At 39.5% G+C, this 19881-nt stretch overlaps 2 protein-coding genes across 2 annotated transcripts; both read right to left on the bottom strand.

Moving 5' to 3' along the window:
- Positions 1-792: 792 nt before the first annotated feature.
- Positions 793-5239, bottom strand: ethe1 (ETHE1 persulfide dioxygenase). Its single transcript, XM_044034330.1, has 7 exons — positions 4892-5239; positions 4564-4708; positions 3057-3205; positions 2390-2519; positions 2152-2241; positions 1320-1436; positions 793-1199 (listed from the first exon to the last, which is right to left on the bottom strand). Exons 1-7 carry the CDS (start codon positions 5099-5101, stop codon positions 1159-1161), a joined length of 882 nt encoding a protein of 293 aa, XP_043890265.1. The 5' UTR covers positions 5102-5239; the 3' UTR covers positions 793-1158.
- Positions 5240-5930: 691 nt separating this feature from the next.
- Positions 5931-19078, bottom strand: LOC122774659 (transmembrane protease serine 6-like). Its single transcript, XM_044034124.1, has 9 exons — positions 18651-19078; positions 17126-17218; positions 15897-16031; positions 15528-15693; positions 11944-12119; positions 10983-11078; positions 6892-7034; positions 6669-6827; positions 5931-5960 (listed from the first exon to the last, which is right to left on the bottom strand). The coding sequence occupies exons 1-9, from the start codon at positions 19066-19068 to the stop codon at positions 5931-5933; spliced, it is 1416 nt and encodes a 471-aa protein (XP_043890059.1). The 5' UTR covers positions 19069-19078.
- Positions 19079-19881: the final 803 nt, after the last annotated feature.

Below are 19881 nucleotides of genomic sequence, written 5' to 3'. Positions count from 1 at the left end.
AACAGACTCCAAATAATTAGAAAATATAAATTAAAAACATCAGGTCCATATAGACCCTTTCATTGTATACAAACATACCAAGCCTAGCAGCCTGTCGACTACTTCCACTTGTACTAACTTGTACTTGTACTACTACTAGTTCCACTTCTACTTGTACTAACTTGTACTAGTACTACTACTAGTTCCAGACAGAGTGTGTTTTCTGACCCTAAACTGCACGTGCACATTTCTGTGACGAAGCTCTCCAAAGGGATTATAAAGTACCTGTCGGTCACAGATTAGCTCCTCCTCCAATTTAGTTTGAAGAGCTTTGCTATGGCTCGCTAAATTGCTAACGTCTTCACTGCTAACGTTAGCTGAGGCTGCACTCGTGACGTGCTAGGCTAAACTCGAGCTGCTAACTCCTTTGTCACTTTACCTTTATTAATGTACTGTCGGAAACAGTAAAGTTAGAGATTAAAAATTAGATTAATGGGATTAAAAAACACAACGCGCTAAATATGACTGTAATTAATTAATCGCAATTAACGCGATCATTTGACAGCCCTAGAGAAATGTAGCATAGATATCGTTAAAAGGCAGCTAACTGTAGCCAAGGAGGGAGGGAGTGGAGCAGTGGGAGGGGCGTGGTCTGGTGGTGACAGACGCCTAACGAGGTGCCGCCCACACCGCACTTCACATGGGAGGAGAGAGAAGTCAGGGAGGAGGAGCTCTGCACTGACCAGACAAGAGAATGACGAGAGTGATTGATGAATGAATGAATGAATGAATGAATGAATGAATGATGCAGCAGTCGATACAATATTTCAATACTGATTTCCACCTGAAAAAAGTCACACTTACAGACAAACTTTACTGACTGACCATGATTATTGATGCCACTTCATTTCAACAGTATTCCCTCTGTGAACATGCACGGGTCAAAGGTTACTGGATTGATTTCAAACACCTTGTGTCTACAGTTCCATGTTTCCTTCCTCTAATTTCATGGCATAAAGTGGTGTGTGGATAATAAATACACATTATACACAATCCACGCGTCGTCAGCCTCCACTAGCCCTTAAAAGATAAGAAATCACGAAAATTTAAATCTCCTAATCTCTTTGTTATAATGTAGATGATTGGATTAGACACCAGGCTTCAGCAGGACAGTCACACTTAATGTAATCCACACACCAGATTGGCAGGGACTGCGACATCTGCAAAGAAAAAAAAACTGTATTCAAGAAGAGAAGGTGGTGAAAAGAAAGACATGCGAGTCGTCTCTGTGCGTGTCTTTACAACGAGAGACAGCTGAAGACGAAACTGTCTTTTCATACCTATGTTTTTAGGCTTGGGTAAGTTCAGGTTTTTCATGATGTTCACAAACTCCTCCAGGTTCTTGGACAAGCGTGGGTTAAACCTGCGCTCCTCAACGACTGTAGAGACTGTCTGACCTGATGCACACACAGTTATCACTTTATCAAGAGTGACACACACAGAAAGAGTGACACACAGTGACACACACAGAAACAGTGACACACACAGAAACAGTGACACAGAAACAGTGACACACACACAGTGAAACAGTGACACACACACACACACAAACAGTGACACACACAGAAACAGTGACAGAAACAGTGACACACACAGAAACAGTGACACACAGCACAGTGACAGTGACACACACACAGAAACAGTGACACAGAAACAGTGACACACACACACACAGTGACACACACAGAAACAGTGACACACACAGAAACAGTGACACACACACAGAAACAGTGACACACACACAGAAACAGTGACACACACAGAAACAGTGACACACAGTGACACACACACAGAAATAGTGACACACACAGAAACAGTGACACACACAGAAACAGTGACACACACACAGAAACAGTGACACACAGAAACAGTGACACACACACAGAAACAAGTGACACACACAGAAACAGTGACACACACACAGAAACAGTGACACACAGAAACAGTGACACACAGAAACAGTGACACACACACAGAAACAGTGACAGTGAAAGAGGATTTTTTTTTCCCCCCAACAATTAAATGTGAAAACTGGTAAAAACAAACAAACAAGGGTTATGATATCATTCCATTTCAGTTGATTGATCTATGAGATATGAAATAAACATTTACCTAAGTAGTCGTGTGCTGGGTAAATGAGGCAGTGGTCAGGCAGGGTGAAGATCTTCTGGTGGATGGACTCGTAAAGTTTCGTAGCACAACCTGAATCAGAAAAAAAAGAACACAATTTAACACAAACAGACGGCAAAAGCATACACAGCACTGCCCTCCTGTGGTCATGTAGCAATATTACATCATCATAAATGAGTGAGAGGAGAAATGAGCACAAGTGTAAGTACAGTATGTCTACCCTGCTGGAAGTCTGTCCGGCCACAGCCTCTGATGAGAAGAGCATCACCAGTGAAGGCCATGCTGTGGTCACTCAACACCAGGCTCACACAACCATCAGTGTGTCCAGGAGTCTCTCTCACTGTCAGACTCTGCACAGAGGAACACAAATCACCTCCAGACTCTGCAATAACAAAGCTCAAACCCAATCAAAGTCATTGTTAATTAAACACTTTTTCATAATCATAAAGCGTCATTTCCTCTTCCTGCACCAAAGTTTCATTTAGGCATATCCACGAGCAGACAGTACCGTACACCAGGAAATACAGAACAAATATAAAATGCTTGCTTTACTGACATGACTGTAACTGACTGTAAACTATTATTATAGAGCAGATATATATATAAATAAAAAGATATAAAGAACCTGCTCATCCAGGAAAGTGTAGACAAACACAGAAGACACTCAAATCTTCTACTGTTTCAGTTTAAACAGTAATAAGGAGGATTTCCTTCACTGTGTCCCTCAGTCCTAACCTAACCCCCATCCTCTCATGTGACACCGAGAGGATGTTCAGTTCTGTCAGGGCTTCATTTATCCAACACACGACTTCAAACATCAACTTACTCCTTACAAGCAAGTATTACATGATGTATGGATTATTGAAAGACGTCCAACACGTCCTTACATGTTTTCCAAACGTGATCTCGTCTCCCTCCGACAGCTGGATGTCTGCAGCAGCGCCACTGTTTTTTGAGATGGCACTTTTTAGACCCACCAGTCTCTTCTTCATCAGCCCAGAGCTTGTGATGTGGTCGGCATGGCAGTGGGTGTTTACTGTCAGACAGAGAGCGTACTGTGCTTTACCATGGAGTCTGCAGCCATCGTGTTTAACACATGAATAACAGGCAGTGAATCCATTGTTCATCAAAATATTAACGCCAATGTTGAAAACATATCTTAAAGTTCTCATCTTTGCATTTCTTATTTCAATGCTCCATAAAACACTGGAATAATCTTGACTTATAATACTAACTAACTTTAACTTTAACTTTACACCGTCTCTGCTCTGTCACCTCGATAGAATTTGAGTGCTGAACTCTGACCTGCTGATTGATTATATTACCTCTCACACACACACACACAACTGTGTCGTATTCTTTTGGTTCTCTGTGTTCGAGACGCTTTGCAGGACTTCCAAAGTGAGGAAAGTTCAGTTAACCCTCGGTCCTCAGGTGTGAAGAACACACAACTCCTTATATGGACTTCCTGGGGTGTGTGTTTATAAGTCACATATTCAGGCTACTTGAGTTATGATTCATTGCATATTGCATTTTTAGTAGCAATAATTATGTAAGTTCTTTACTTTTTGTTCATAAAAACGAGCCAAGTGAAATTTGAACTGTCACGTATTTCCAAATTTCACAAGTTAAATCCGATTTTAAACATTTAAAAGAAAATGTTATCCTCAGATTGCTGAGATTCTTTACACGTTATACTGAGACACTTTAAATTGCACATTCTTCAGCCTCTGTGGAAACTGCATGTTTACAGACAGTAATGGAAAAAGGCAGTGAAGATAATCTGTGTTCTGATCATAAAACAAAGAATAAATACCAGATTCTCTGGCCATTATGAAATACGCTAATATGAAGGATTTGTTTGAAAATCAAATGACTACGTTTGGAACAAATGAGACACTAACTTGTTGGACACTGTGTCAAACAAATTCAAATGGACGACTTTACACAGACACAGCGTCACCTCCACTGAACTGTAGGCACAGTCAAAATAAACACGACGTTGTTGTTAATGCACTTTTGATAGATTCGATAGATTCTTCAGAAGAGAAGATCGGAGTGAAATGTCTCGGGCTGCAACAATTATTCGATTATTAATCTATTAATCAACTATTTTGTGTTGTTTTTACAGTGTTTCATACAAACGCCACGTGTTCAGCGAAGTCTTGACACACTTTTATAATCACGTCTTGTTTAATTCCTCAATTTGGAAATGATTGAAAACTCTTCTGAAAAGAAAAGGTGACATAAACCAGCGGTAAAGTTGAGCTTAAACAAGAGCTCAGGTGACTTAAAACAGGAAGTCTGAAACATACTGTGAATATATTTGATGTGAGTATTTCTATGAAAACACGTTAAATGAATGTAATGGTCTTGTAAAGGTGACGAGATTACCTGCCACTTTCACACTGAGTCCCAGTTCATGGATGAGTTTCAGGTCTCTGTCGAGCGTGTCCAGGACAGGGTCGATGATCACAGCCTCTCTGCTCTGCGGGTCCGCTAACACGTACGTGTACGTGCAGCTCTGCGGCTCAAACAGCTGCAAACAACACACACACACACACAGTCAGATTAGAATCGGGATTATTATTGTTTTATATATCAACCCTTCACTGAAACATACAAGTAAAACCGCGGTGACACGTAATGACAGTGAAGCTAAAGCTAAAGGCTAACAGTCTGACACAAAGACGTCGACCTGACGCGGAACAACAGAACCTACTTGTCTGAAGACCGGTCCCTGGTTCATGCTGGAGCAGTACAGTCTACTGGAAGCTCGGAGCGGTTCAAAGCTGCTGCGTAGACCGGCACACGGGCGTCTGATCCGGGTTGTTGTGCAACTCCAGCCCTCGTTGTGGGTCCAGAGGGAGCGCGTGCGAGCCAGAGCCAGAACCCGCTGAACCGGCTTCACTCTGCTGATGACAGAGCACATGGTTACTGCTTTGTTACTGTGTTACTGTGTTACTATCACTACTATCACAACTATCACAACTATCACAAGTTATTATCTGCAGCAAGAGCACTGCGGTGACGCCCACCAGCCACTGTGTGTGTGTGTGTGTGTGTGTGAACGCCAACTACCCCAGTAAAACAAGGTCACTTCAGTTCAGTTCCGCCTGCAGCTGCTGTGCACGAGCACACACACAAACACACACACACACACACACACACAGAGACACAGAGACACACACAGACACACAGACACACACAGTGTTGCCTACGTGACTATTGTCGTACACCTCCCAAACTGAACCATGTCAGTGCTTCATAAAAATGTCCTGTTACACAATGACACCTTTATTCATAATAAATCAGTCATTACTTCTCAACATGTATAAATGATTATGTACACTTTATACTTTATTTAATGTGAATATGTTTGGGTTAACATGTTTATCATTTTTTTGTGTTTGTAGACAAAACATTCGAGAACATCAACATTTTACAAATTCATTCATTGAGAGTTGAAGTGATTATGACAGTCTAAGGAATTTGAGCATTGATGCTGTTTGTACTGTAGGTCAAGGGCTGGGCTGCCCCTGAGCAAGGCACCCAATCCCCCATTGCTCTCTGGGTGCAAATAAGTGCTGCCCACTGCTCCTGTGCCCTGTGTGTGTGTGTGTGCGCACTACTGCTGTCAACTGCTGTTAAACACCAAGAACAATAGCTAAAGTTGTCCTGTCTGATTAATACTTATTTGGTTGTGAATCATTTTATAACTAAGAAAGAAAAACAGCAACACCAGCAGATACAGTTCATCTTTATTGTCTTTTGTCTCCAGTTCCTTTGTCCTGCAGCAAAGAAAGGAAAATGAAAATCTAAGCAAGTGAGACACACACTCTAATCCTGATGCACTTGTGCTGCCATCTTGACCAGGAAGAAGAGATCTTGTATCTCATCTTGTATCTCAATGTGACTTTCCTGGTTATAAAGGATATATACAGTATATACACACACACATATATATATATATATTTAAATCAATAACAAAAATCACTGATTCAAACAAACAAATGACACATAATTTACACTGTAAAATAACTGAACACAAAATCATTTATGAATGCTTCTCCAACATGAGGATTTCAAAAGTGTCTTGATTTTCTATGAGCAAACACTAACTTACATTTTTAAAGTTTTGTTCTCTTTTGACTATTAAGTGAATGATTGAGGCTGTAACTGAGAGAATATTTGCTAATTGCAGTCTGAAGTGTTTTGGGCTGTGTTTCCTGTGTGAGTCAGTCACATTATCCAACAACACACACACACACAACAGGGGAGTCAAAGAGTCACAATGAATTCAAGAGGCAGAAATGAACAGGAGCTCAGTCTGTACATCAGTCTATGACAACGCTCACCAAACTTAACAGCTCAACTCAACACAACACAACACTCTCATGTCAGAAAAGTACAATTCACATTTTTGTGAATTTGAAAATAGAATTTGACTGACTGTGAATATAAAACATGACAATAATAAAGGGACAGAGGGTTCTTACAGTCTCCACATGTCGTTCTATCCAACTGATCAGATGGGTGATTCGACTGTAGACACCTGGTTTATTTTGCCGTCCACAGCCCTCTCCCCAACTCACCACCCCTGCCAGCCTCCACTCCCCACGGACTGTCTCACACACCAGGGGTCCACCACTGTCACCCTGAAATCAACAACGAGTCATTACATTACATAACACTACAGATGAGCTGTTTGTATGTGTATACCTGGCAGGAGTCCACTCCTCCGTCCATTTTACCAGCACAAATCATCCTCGCAGTGAGATGCACACCATAGACACTTGGGTGGGAGCAGACAGACTGATCTATCACCTCCACCTGTGCCTGTCGTAAGTCGTTTGATGTAAAGCCTGATGAAACATTGAAACAGTAAATGAACGGAAATAAGATGGAAAACTGCAACAATGAAATGTAATTGTGAGAGTCGCTGCCAGGGAGCAGAGGATCATCTTCATCATTTATTTTTATGATTCTCAAATAATAATTCTCTAATGATGAGGAAGAATATTGAATTTACAAATACTATTGTAGCTCAAATGAAAGAATTGTATCTTTTGTTTCCTAAGTCATTTTAATTCATACAAATCACTCTACAAAACTGTTAAAAAAAGATATAAAATCCCGATTCATTTGTTAAAATTATAACTTGTGTCATATGGTTCACATAAAAAGTGTTAGAAACAAAGTCAGGATGATAAACCTGCACTTAATTATTGACTCAGAGAGTCTCAGCGCTCTGAAGTGTAAACACTGTCTCATTTGAAGTGTGTAGGTCAGATGGTCTCAAGTCAACGTGGCTCAGTCGTCATGTGATTAAAAAGTGAGTAAATCACAAGTGTTATCTTGGATATAAGGGACACTGTGGAGTTGCTCTGCCCAACACAACTTACTGGCTGTATTTTCTACTACTGGACATTTCAATAAACTGGTATGTTAACCCTTCATTTCTAATGTTGCCCTGTTGAGACTTTTGTTCTAAATAGTTAAGAATCTGTTATTGAAGATTGAGATGAAATAGAGTCAGATTAAATAAATACTTACTATACTTTACTTTACTTAAAGGCGACATCGAATGCTTGTATCACACATATATGTTAGTTATGGAGGTCTACTTACATATGGTCTATATGTTGGAGGTCTACTTACATATATTAACTTGTTTTCATGTATATGTTAGTTATGGAGGTCTACTTACATATAACTTGTTTCATGGTCACATATATGTTAGTTATGGAGGTCTACTTACATATATTAACTTGTTTTCATGGTCACATATATATTAGTTATGGAGTCTACTTACATATATTAACACATGGTCACATATATGTCTACTATATTAACTTGTTTTCATGGTCACATATATTAGTTATGGAGGTCTACATATATTAACTTGTTTTCATGGTCACATATATGTTAGTTATGGAGGTCTACTTACATATATTAACTTGTTTTCATGGTCACACATATATGTTAGTTATGGAGGGCTACTTACATATATTAACTTGTTTTCATGGTCACACATATATGTTAGTTATGGAGGTCTACTTACATATATTAACTTGTTTTCATGGTCACATATATGTTAGTTATGGAGGTCTACTTACATATATTAACTTGTTTTCATGGTCACACATATATGTTAGGTCTACTTACATATATTAACTTTTCATGGTCACATATATAGTTATGGAGGTCTACTTACATATATTAACTTGTTTTCATGGTCACATATATATGTTAGTTATGGAGGTCTACTTACATATATTAACTTGTTTTCATGGTCACACATATATGTTAGTTATGGAGGTCTACTTACATATATTAACTTGTTTTCATGGTCACATATATAAGTTATGGAGGTCTACTTACATATATTAACTTGTTTTCATGGTCACACATATATGTTAGTTATGGAGGTCTACTTACATATATTAACTTGTTTTCATGGTCACACATATATGTTAGTTATGGAGGTCTACTTACATATATTAACTTGTTTTCATGGTCACATATATGTTAGTTATGGAGGTCTACTTACATATATTAACTTGTTTTCATGGTCACATATATATTAGTTATGGAGGTCTACTTACATATATTAACTTGTTTTCATGGTCACACATATATGTTAGTTATGGAGGTCTACTTACATATATATTAACTTTTTCGGTCACATATATATGTTATGGAGGTCTACTTACATATATTAACTTGTTTTCATGGTCACACATATATGTTAGTTATGGAGGTCTACTTACATATATTAACTTGTTTTCATGGTCACATATGTTAGTTATGGAGGTCTACTTACATATATTAACTTGTTTTCATGGTCACATATATATGTTAGTTATGTTATATTAACTTGTTTTCTCAGTCTACTTACATATATTAACTTGTTTTCATGGTCACATCACATATATATGTTAGTTATGGAGGTCTACTTACATATATTAACTTGTTTTCATGGTCACATATATGTGCGTTATGGAGGTCTACTTACATATATTAACTTGTTTTCATGCTCACATATATATGTTAGTTATGGAGGTCTACTTACATATATTAAATTGTTTTCACGGTCACACATATATGTTAGTTATGGAGGTCTACTTACATATATTAACTTGTTTTCACGGTCACATATATGTTAGTTATGGAGGTCTACTTACATATATTAACTTGTTTTCATGGTCACATATATATGTTAGTTATGAGGTCTACTTACATATATTAACTTGTTTTCATGGTCACATATATGTTAGTTATGGAGGTCTACTTACATATATTAACTTGTTTTCACGGTCACATAGTTATGGAGGTTAGTTAATGGATGTTAGTTATCTACTTACATATATTAACTTGTTTTCATGGTCACATATATATGTTAGTTATGGAGGTCTACTTACATATATTAACTTGTTTTCATGGTCACACATATATGTTAGTTATGGAGGTCTACTTACATATATTAACTTGTTTTCATGGTCACACATATATGTTAGTTATGGAGGTCTACTTACATATATTAACTTGTTTTCACGGTCACACATATATGTTAGTTATGGAGGTCTACTTACATATATTAATTTGTTTTCATGGTCACACATATATGTTAGTTATGGAGGTCTACTTACATATATTAACTTGTTTTCATGGTTAAAAACCTCCTAATCGCTGCAAATGAGCCGATCAAAATATCTCCTCACTGACACTCTTGTCAGCCGCGCTGTTTCAGACCAAAACCACACCCCCAGAACGTGGACTGTGTTGTGATTGGCCAGCCAACGAGAGCTTTCCCACTGTCCTGTGATTGGCCAGGTACCTAGAAGTGACGTAATAGATAGGCCAGCTCTCAGATACACAGCTCCCCCTCTGGCACGGTGGATGCTCTGCGTCTCAGCAGCTACAACGAGAGTAGTTCTTCTTCTTCTGCGGTTGAATGTACGCAACCGGATGTGCCCGGACTAGTGCCCGCACCAGGAGGCGCTACGGTGGTGAGAGGAGTGGTGAGGATTTCTGATGACGACATCAAATTAAGGAAGTGCCGATCCGCTTCGCACAGCCCAGGAAAACAATACAACACTATTTTCTCAGCAGTGGCTGAAGTGTTGTTCTGAAACTTTAGGGTTTCATAAACGAGGTCATGACGCAGATACACACACAAACGCAGCTTCCGGTCTATGTGGGCTTTAAACTTCTTGCTAATGCCGGAAATACAGAATACTTATTGGGGAGTGATTGTTACTTGGTGGTAGATACTTCCTCCCTTACAAGAGAGCGACAGCGAGAAAGAGAGCAACCGCTGTTTATGTTATTTTTGGTGGACTTTTCTGTTGTCACAAATAAAAGGATTATTTTCTACTGCAACACGGACTCTTCTTCCTTCCTCGGAACACGCTGTGAGTGGGGAAGCACACACTATATAACGAATATTTAACATATAATAAAACAAATATGGAATGCATGTGTATGCATGGACATGTTGAAGAAGAGCTACAAGTGATCGAGACTATTATCTCCTCAGGAAAATCTTTAATATCTAGGATTGCAAGATACTATTTTGAAATAGGCTCATATTCTTTTGTCATTTTCCCTCTTTTCTGTCTATATTTCTCATTTTAATTCCTGTTTTTACAACAACAACAACAACAACAAGAATAATAATAATAATAACAATAACAATGATAATACCAATACAACCCTCATGTGGAGGATAAAGCGGTAGAAGATGGATGGGTAAAAATCATAATATTATTATTCACATGTGTAAATGATAATGAAATTGTCAAACACACCTCCTTCATGAACATATCCCCAGCCTGTGATCCAACAAGCTGCCCCAGGAGGAAAGAAGTCATTCGGACGAGGTAAACAGACTGGACGCACAGCAGCTGCAAACACAGGAATAATCACGCTGTACTGTGGTCCTTCATTTAGAAAGACATCAAATTCAACATACAACTCACAAGACACGTTGAATATGTGAAAATCAAAAATAACTGTCACCGTCTACGAAAGACTACGTACGCAAAAATTTGAAAAGTACGACTGCCAAGAAGTTCTCAGTTTAAAAAACCTACCTACCTTTTCTTTATACATCCAATCAAATGTTGGATTTTTCTGAGAATTTGTCAGTGTCATCACCCAGTTACACACACATTACACACAGTTACAACATGTAAAGGATTTATTACTGTCACTGATTGTGTTGTGGAAGCTGGGGGGAGGAAGAGTGAGGAAGAGTGAGGAAGAGTGTGCCTCCAGTGGCTGCCCCGTCACAGCTTTTCGTTAAAGGAGACATATTATACCCTATTTCCCCCATTAAAATAGTTCCCTGGTGTCCTAATGAACATGTCAGTGACATGCTTTGGTCAAAATACCATAAGGATGAAGAATCATAGTAGTTCAATAACCCTGCTAAACCCGCCCCTTTCACAACGCTCGGTTTTGTGCATGGTCCCTTTATATGCAAATGAGACACAGGCAAACACACACCCACTTCTTCCAGGGGGTTTTTGATTTGTCCTCTTTACAGCGCTTTACAGCTCTATTCGTCTCCCCCTCCCTCCACTAGCTCTCTGACAATATCAACATGTCAGCGAGAGTGCCGTCACAGGAAGAGACGTCCTACATAAGGATGGAGCCAAACGCTGTCCAACTGTAAACATGAGGTTAAATGTGTGATTACGTTTGCATTCATGGACCTTTCAAATACTTTGAATGGTAAAAATAATCAATAATCTTCCTTTTTCTTACCTGTCAGGTCTATGTCAGTGATGGTGCGCAGGAGGCCCACGTCATAGTCATTGTTGTAAGTGTTGAAGAGTGGGTGGTGTAGGACCTGCAGAGCTCTGTAACGTTTCCCCACAGAAGTGTCTTCAATGCGTTCGGTGTCCACCACCACCAGCCAGTCAGCGACTCCCGACATCTCTCTGCACAAACAGCACAATCAACACATGCACTCTGAATTCAGCTCACGTGGCCTCAGTGAGCACTGCTGTTCCATCTTGTGTATGTTATAGACATAAATTACATAAAACACACACATCTCTGTCCAAATGTTGTGAAAAACATGACATTGAAAAACTTATCTGCTAAAAAAACCCAACAACCTGTCATTTTTGCAAAAAAAGAGAAAAAGTATATCGACCAAAAGAATGTAGTAACACTCCCTTTGAACTTTGTTATAGGACCAGTAAGTAGCATCTAGGAATATCTCATGCTTCATGCTTCCCAAAACTCTGGTGGCCTCTGGGTAGAATACAAACATGAGAAGCCAGTGTTATATTTGTCCATTCTGGGCTTCTGTACAAACTTGATGGTACAACATGACAGACCACATGTAAGACGTGTAATATTAAGAGGTAATAAAAAAACAACAACAGACCACAGTGTTCACATGATAATGAATGAATGATTTCTATAATCCGGCCACACGGGTGGTGCAGTGGTTTACAGGAAGAAGACCTGGGTTTGAGGCCCGGTCTGAACAGAGACCGTTCTGCATGGAGTTTGCATGTTCTCCCTGTGTGTGCGTGGTAAATGCTTGTATTTATATAGTCCTGACTCAAAGCTGCTTTAAACTACAGCAGCTTTGCCATTCACACATTCACTCACACTTTCATACAGCATACTTTTTATCACTCATCTTTCAAACTCATTCACACATTCACTCACACTTTCATACAGCATACTTTTTATCACTCATCTTTCAAACTCATTCACACACACATTCACTCACACTTTCATACAGCATACTTTTTATCACTCATCTTTCAAACTCATTCACACATTCACTCACACTTTCATACGACATACTTTTTATCACTCATCTTTCAAACTCATTCACACATTCACTCACACTTTCATACGACACTCATACTTTCATACCCATACTTTTATCACTCATCTTTTCAAACTCATTCACACATTCACTCCACACTTTCATACAGCATACTTTTTTATCACTCATCTTTCAAACTCATCACACATTCACTCACACTTTCATACAGCATACTTTTTATCACTCATCTTTCAAACTCATTCACACATTACCACACTTTCACACATACTTTTTATCACTCATCTTTCAAACTCATTCACACATTCACTCACACTTTCATACGGGCATACTTTTATCACTCATCTTTCAAAACTCATTCACACATTCACTCACACTTTCATATCACATATTTTTATCACTCATCTTTCAAACTCATTCACACATTCACTCACACTTTCATACAGCATACTTTTTATCACTCATCTTTCAAACTCATTCACACATTCACTCACACTTTCACCATATACTTTTTACTCATCTTTCAAAACTCATTCACACATTCACTCACACTTTTCATACAGCATACTTTTTATCACTCATCTTTCAAACTCATTCACACATTCCTCACACTTTCATACAGCATACTTTTATCACTCATCTTTCAAAACTCATTCACACATTCACTCACACTTTCATCACATACTTTTTATCACTCATCTTTCAAACTCATTTCATTCACTCACACTTCGGCATACTTTTTATCACTCATCTTTCAAACTCATTCACACATTCACTCACACTCATATTGCATACTTTTTATCACTCATCTTTCAAACTCATTCACACATTCACTCACACTTTCATACGGCATACTTTTATCACTCATCTTTCAAACTCATTCACACATTCACTCACACTTTCATACCGATTATACTTTTTATCACTATCTTTCAAACTCATTCACACATTCACTCACACTTTCATACTCATTTTTTATCACTCATTCAAACTCACACTTTCATACAGCATACTTTTTATCACTCATCTTTTCAAACTCATTCACACATCACTCACACTTTCATACTATACTTTTTATCACTCATCTTTCAAACTCATTCACACATTCACTCACACTTTCATACGGCATACTTTTTATCACTCATCTTTCAAACTCATTCACACATTCACTCACACTTTCATACGACATACTTTTTATCACTCATCTTTCAAACCATTCACACATTCACTCCACACTTTCATACAGCATACTTTTTATCCTCACTCATCTTTCAAACTCATCTCACACACATTCACACACTTTCATACACATACTACTTTTTATCACTCATCTTTTCAAACCTATTCACACATTCACTCACACTTTCATACGACATACTTTTTTATCACTCATCTTTTCAAGCTCATTCACATTTCACTCACACTTTCACTACATACTTTTTATCACTCATCTTTCAAACTCATTCACACATTCACTCACACTTTCATACGACATACTTTTATCACTCATCTTTCAAACTCATTCACACATTCACTCACACTTCTCATCGACATACTTTTATCACTCATCTTCAAACTCATTCACACATTCACTCACACTTTCATACGACATACTTTTTATCACTCATCTTTTTCAAACTCATTCACACATTCACTCACACTTTCATACGACATACTTTTTATCACTCATCTTTCAAACTCATTCACACATTCACTCACACTTTCATACTTCACATACTTTTTATCACTCATCTTTCAAACTCATTCACACATTCACTCACACTTTCATCGACATACTTTTATCACTCATCTTTCAAACTCATTCACACATTCACTCACACTTTCATCTACATACTTTTTATCACTCATCTTCAAACTCATTCACACATTCACTCACACTTTCATACGCTACTTATTACTCATCTTTCAAACTCATTCACACATTCACTCACACTTTCATACGACATACTTTTTATCACTCATCTTTCAAACTCATTCACACATTCACTCACACTTTCATACGACATACTTTTTATCACTCATCTTTCAAACTCATTCACACATTCACTCACACTTTCATACGACATACTTTTTATCACTCATCTTTCAAACTCATTCACACATTCACTCACACTTTCATACGACATACTTTTTATCACTCATCAACCTTCGAGTTAAAAGACAACCCACTCTACCACTGAGCTACTGTTGTCCCACCATGTTGGGTGGGTTTTCGCCGGTCTTCTCCGCGTTCTGTGTGAAAGCAAACTCGGAGCGGCTGAATGCTGAACCGAGTCCTCAATCGTACCGAGTCTAGCGGAGACTGTTAGGTGTGAAAACAACCATGGACTGTTCTTCCACGCCTACTCTGCATACAGGTGTTCTAACTTTGTTAAGTCTAAGTCTAGACAAACTGGTGTTAATATCAACAGAGATAATCCGATAAAAAGGAGCAGGACAGAGAACTTGAAAACCTGTCTCAGTCTACCGTCTACTGCAGCTTTAACTCATCACTTTCATCCCACTGTCCATCGCTTACTCAACAAAGCAGTGAGCTGCAGTGATGACCCAGTAGGGGGCGATGATGGCACCTCCACAGACATGTCTCCCTCTCCAGTGCATGCTGACCTGCCAGCCCCACCTGCCACTGGCCGCCATTGTCCCCCCAACAATACGTCGACCATCGTTGACTTGAACTCTGCAGTCTGAGTATGAGAAAATAATTAAAACGCCAGGAATGCAAATGATGTATGGATGATTGTGATGATATCCCCTTCCCTCATGATAATGGTGTTAAATAATGGCAACAATGTTGATGGATCTGTAATTATCATCTTCTAATCCAGATATGTAGTAAATTAGACTGACTAGTACATCCACACATTGTTCAGCATGTTTTTTTCTTTACCTGCGGTGATGTTTTCTGTTTGGTTGACTGGGTACTTAGACAGAAAAGACACTGGAGTTGGAACACTGCAGTTGTCTTTCGCACCACAGAGGGGAGGAGATTCACTTACTTCAGAGGGGAACACCAGGAACTTGACTGAAAGACACAAGTAAACAGTGGTCAGGTAACAGACAACGAAACACAGACGACGAAACACAGACAATGAAACACAGACAATGAAACACAGACAATGAAACACAGACAATGAAACACAGAACACAGACAATGACACAGACGAAACACAGTAAACAGTAACAGACAATGAAACACAGACGATGAAACACAGACAATGAAACACAGACAACAATGAAACACAGACAATGAAACACACAACGAACACAGACACAGACAACACACAGACAAAACACAGACAATGAAACACAGACAACAAAACACAAACACAGACAATGAAACACAGACAATGAAACACAGACAATGAAACACAGTAAACAGTGGACAATACAAAATCCATGTTATCCAGTCAGGTATTAAATCATCATTACTGTGATGGTACCTGCATGTTTTTCTACTCGGGCTTGTCTTGTGTCAACATCCAAATCCAAATGTATTTATAAAGCACATTTTAAAACAACAAAGTTGACCAAAGTGTGTTTTGTTTTCATAAAGCTGTAGAAATGTTAAAGCTATCCAGTCTTTAATGTCTTTAAGACAAGCAAGCAATGAGCCAACAATTGATTTTCACCTGCAGCCCTCCGGAGCTGAGCAGGTATCCCCGACAGGAGTGAGGTGAGAGGAGCTTAAGTCCTCTGAGTGGAACTTTAGTAAGTTTTCACTGGCAGATCATCAGCAGAGAATCAGCATTATCAGTGACAAGCAACACACACACAAACACACCCGCGCCATCTTCAATGGGAGTCAATGGGAGTCAATGGGAGTCAAATCACATGACATGATACAGGCACAGAGATGCACATGCGCAAATACTGTACATGGATTCATGTTACTGTTAAACCAATGTCCAGTTAGACGTGAATAACCTGAACCCTTTTCAGCTGCTCCATCACAACTGACACATATTCACCAAGAGTGTATTTGTATGACGGAACACTTGAAATAGATTCCTGCAGAAGACAGTCATCTATATCATATATACACACTTGATGGGTTCTGTTAAGCTAATGAGTTCAGTAACAAGAGTAGAACACACAATACTTAGCAGAGCAGCTTACCCAATAAAGCAGAGCTGATGATCAGGACGATTATCAGAGGAAAGCTGACAATCAGTAACAAGTCACGAGATGAACACACCTGAGACACTGCATCTGCAAAATAAATCAAGATCAACAAACCAAGTACATGGTTCTCTTCACTTTTAGGTCAGAGATTTTGTTGCGTCAGCAAATCAATTTATAAACGCATGATGTAGTCGGAACCAAGGTTTAAAATGACATAATTAATGCTATTTAATCAGGATGGGCCATGTTAAAGGAGACATATTAGACCCTATTTCCCCCATTAAAATAGTTCCCTGGTGTCCTAATGAACATGTCAGTGACATGCTTTGGTCAAAATACCACAAGGATGAAGCATCATAGCAGTTCAATAACCCTGCTAAACACGCCCCTTTCACAACGCTCGGTTTCCGTGCATGGTCCCTTTATATGCAAATGAGACACAGGCAAACACACACCCACTTCTTCCAGGGGGTTTCTGATTTGTCCTCTTTACAGCGCTCACTCGCTCAGCTCCTGTTCCCTCCCCTCATTCCTCTCCCCCTCCCTCCACTAGTTCTCTGACAATATCAACATGGCAGCGGAAAACAGTGCCGAACTGTAAATCAGTTAAAAACACTTAGGGACAGCGCCGCTGATCCACCGCTGATCCACCGCTGACCCACCGCTGATCGCTGCATAAACTGCTGCTGTATGTGACTGTATCAGACTGAGTGTGTGCTCCGGTCATGGAGGACGTACTGAACAAATATGTTTAATTAGGACGTGTCAGAATGGTCAGTTATGACCTCTATGTGACCTTTTCTTAACAATGTGTGTGTTTGTACGTCGCTGACTAAATACTGATGTGAAGTGGTGCAAACACACGTTTGCTGACTTTATCCGGCACATTAGCTTCATATATAAAATCCTCTGTAAAACACTGTGCTCCACTGTGCAGCCACCAACAGCACACTTGTCCCTCCGCGTTGACATAATAGCGCTCTTCCTCCCTCGCCTGCACTCTCGCAGGGACAAGGTGGAGCTAAGGTGGAGCTAAGGTGGAGCTCTCCAAGTAAACTTACTGGTGGGCGGTAACATTCATGGTGAAATGCGCATGCTGCCATCATAAGCGCAGGGAATTCAACGTGGAGTGTTTTATGGCCTATACTTACACTAAGGGGGACCACGAAAACATGACTGAGTATTCTTTTTCCACACTTTGGCGACTGGTAGGGCCTCCAGAGTCCCAAATATAAGTATTAAAATGGTTAAAAAGTAGATTTTGCATAATATGTCCCCTTTAAGTGATTTACATGCTATTACATTCCAGAGCCATTGGAGGGCGCCATTGTCATTGAGGTGGTATTTCATTAGAGCCAGGGGAAGAGTGTTGATGGCCTTAGACTGCATGGGCAGTTTGAGGATATCACAACATCAACAACATCATCGCTTGTGAAAGTGGTTTCTCTCACATGCTAGTGCTCAGTTCAGCACCTTCAGAACTCTCATAGAACCACTCACACTCAACATAAACTGTTACCTGGCTCTTCAACAGGAAGACCCTTGGGTAGCATGAGACCGACTGATCCCTCCTCCAGTGGTCCCCCATCTGACAGTTTCCTCTGCTCAACATCCAATGGACTTTCACTACAAGGAATTGGTGAAGTCAGGGTGTTTTGATGTCGGGTCGTTTCGGGAACTTTAGGTTCTGTTATGAATTCAGAAAAGAACGGAAACTCTGAGAATTGTTTTCCCTGAATCGTAGGCTGAGAGCTGGGGACGAGAATGAGAGCTGTGGAAGGGACCAGAGATGATATGCTCAATACTTCATGACTGACTGAAGTTTGAACCGATGTTGGAGACCAGTGTTGGGCACTTGACTGCTGTGCATCACAAGTGCTGATATTGTCGATCTGGACCTGGAAATCCATATTTGTATCGCCACTGATCAGTTTCATGAAAGGTTCTTGACTGTCGAGTTTGATCCTCGGGGTGATTTTTGTAGCTTTTTGTCAGGGTACAACACGGCGGCTTTCAGACATGGCTGAGCACAGAGGAAACTGAAGGAAACCTTGATTCTTCAGCTGAATCCTACAGAGGAAACAATAATGCACTAATGAGTGATGTCAATATACTGAGTGTTGCCATTTAAATGTTTTTTTATGTATATATATATATATATATAAATGATTAAAGAAACTGTTCACATTGTATGCAGCTGAAAAATCGGACTGTTTTAATTCCAAATAAAAACTCAACTTATGCCTTGATTTTATTGGAGCCTAATGTGCTGCTTCTAACGTCACCTGTGCTCCTGCAAACCTCGTGCCTCCAGAGTTCCTCCACCAGTTCCTCCACGCTGTGCTTACAGATTCCCCTGTGTGGGGAAATCATCACAGTCGATGAAACTAAACCAGTGAAACATCTGAGCAATAACTCATATTATTTACTAATAATAAAGTAATGCAGTGTGATAAACACCATAACCTCACCTGACTGTCACCGCACAGGTTTGCATGTGATGACTCCATTTCTTCAACCAGCCGGTTACTATAGGCAGAACTAAGGCATCACCGCGCCAACAGCATTCTGAAGACGCCAGCTTGTTCTGGTGCATCTGTAATCCAGAAATATACGAGCCATTAATGGGAATCCATCATCACTTTCAGGGTTTGGCAGTTTGTCACGTCTTTCCCGTCCTCAATAAACTTTATCCTCTCATAATGTTACACCTTTTAGCACCAGTGTCGTTCACCGTCCTCTCCACTGTC

This window comes from Solea senegalensis, linkage group LG9 (assembly GCF_019176455.1).
Source record: "Solea senegalensis isolate Sse05_10M linkage group LG9, IFAPA_SoseM_1, whole genome shotgun sequence".
Taxonomy (NCBI): Eukaryota; Metazoa; Chordata; class Actinopteri; order Pleuronectiformes; family Soleidae; genus Solea; species Solea senegalensis.
Note: the sequence above shows the minus strand (reverse complement) of the source record. Positions and strands in the feature narration are given on the sequence as shown.

Excerpts from the sequence above, each read along its gene's own strand:
- ethe1 (XM_044034330.1), bottom strand. The coding sequence starts at position 5,101 with ATGTGCTCTGTCATCAGCAGAGTGAAGCCGGTTCAGCGGGTTCTGGCT. Across the intron at positions 2,520-3,056 it reads AGATCACGTTTGGAAAACAT|AGTCTGACAGTGAGAGAGAC; the intron begins GTAAGGACGTGT and ends TCCTCTGTGCAG. Across the intron at positions 1,200-1,319 it reads ACCCAAGCCTAAAAACATAG|ATGTCGCAGTCCCTGCCAAT; the intron begins GTATGAAAAGAC and ends TTTTCTTTGCAG.
- LOC122774659 (XM_044034124.1), bottom strand. The coding sequence starts at position 19,068 with ATGAAACTGATCAGTGGCGATACAAATATGGATTTCCAGGTCCAGATC. Across the intron at positions 15,694-15,896 it reads AACAGAAAACATCACCGCAG|ACTGCAGAGTTCAAGTCAAC; the intron begins GTAAAGAAAAAA and ends TCTCATACTCAG. Across the intron at positions 11,079-11,943 it reads CACTGACATAGACCTGACAG|CTGCTGTGCGTCCAGTCTGT; the intron begins GTAAGAAAAAGG and ends CTGTGTTTGCAG.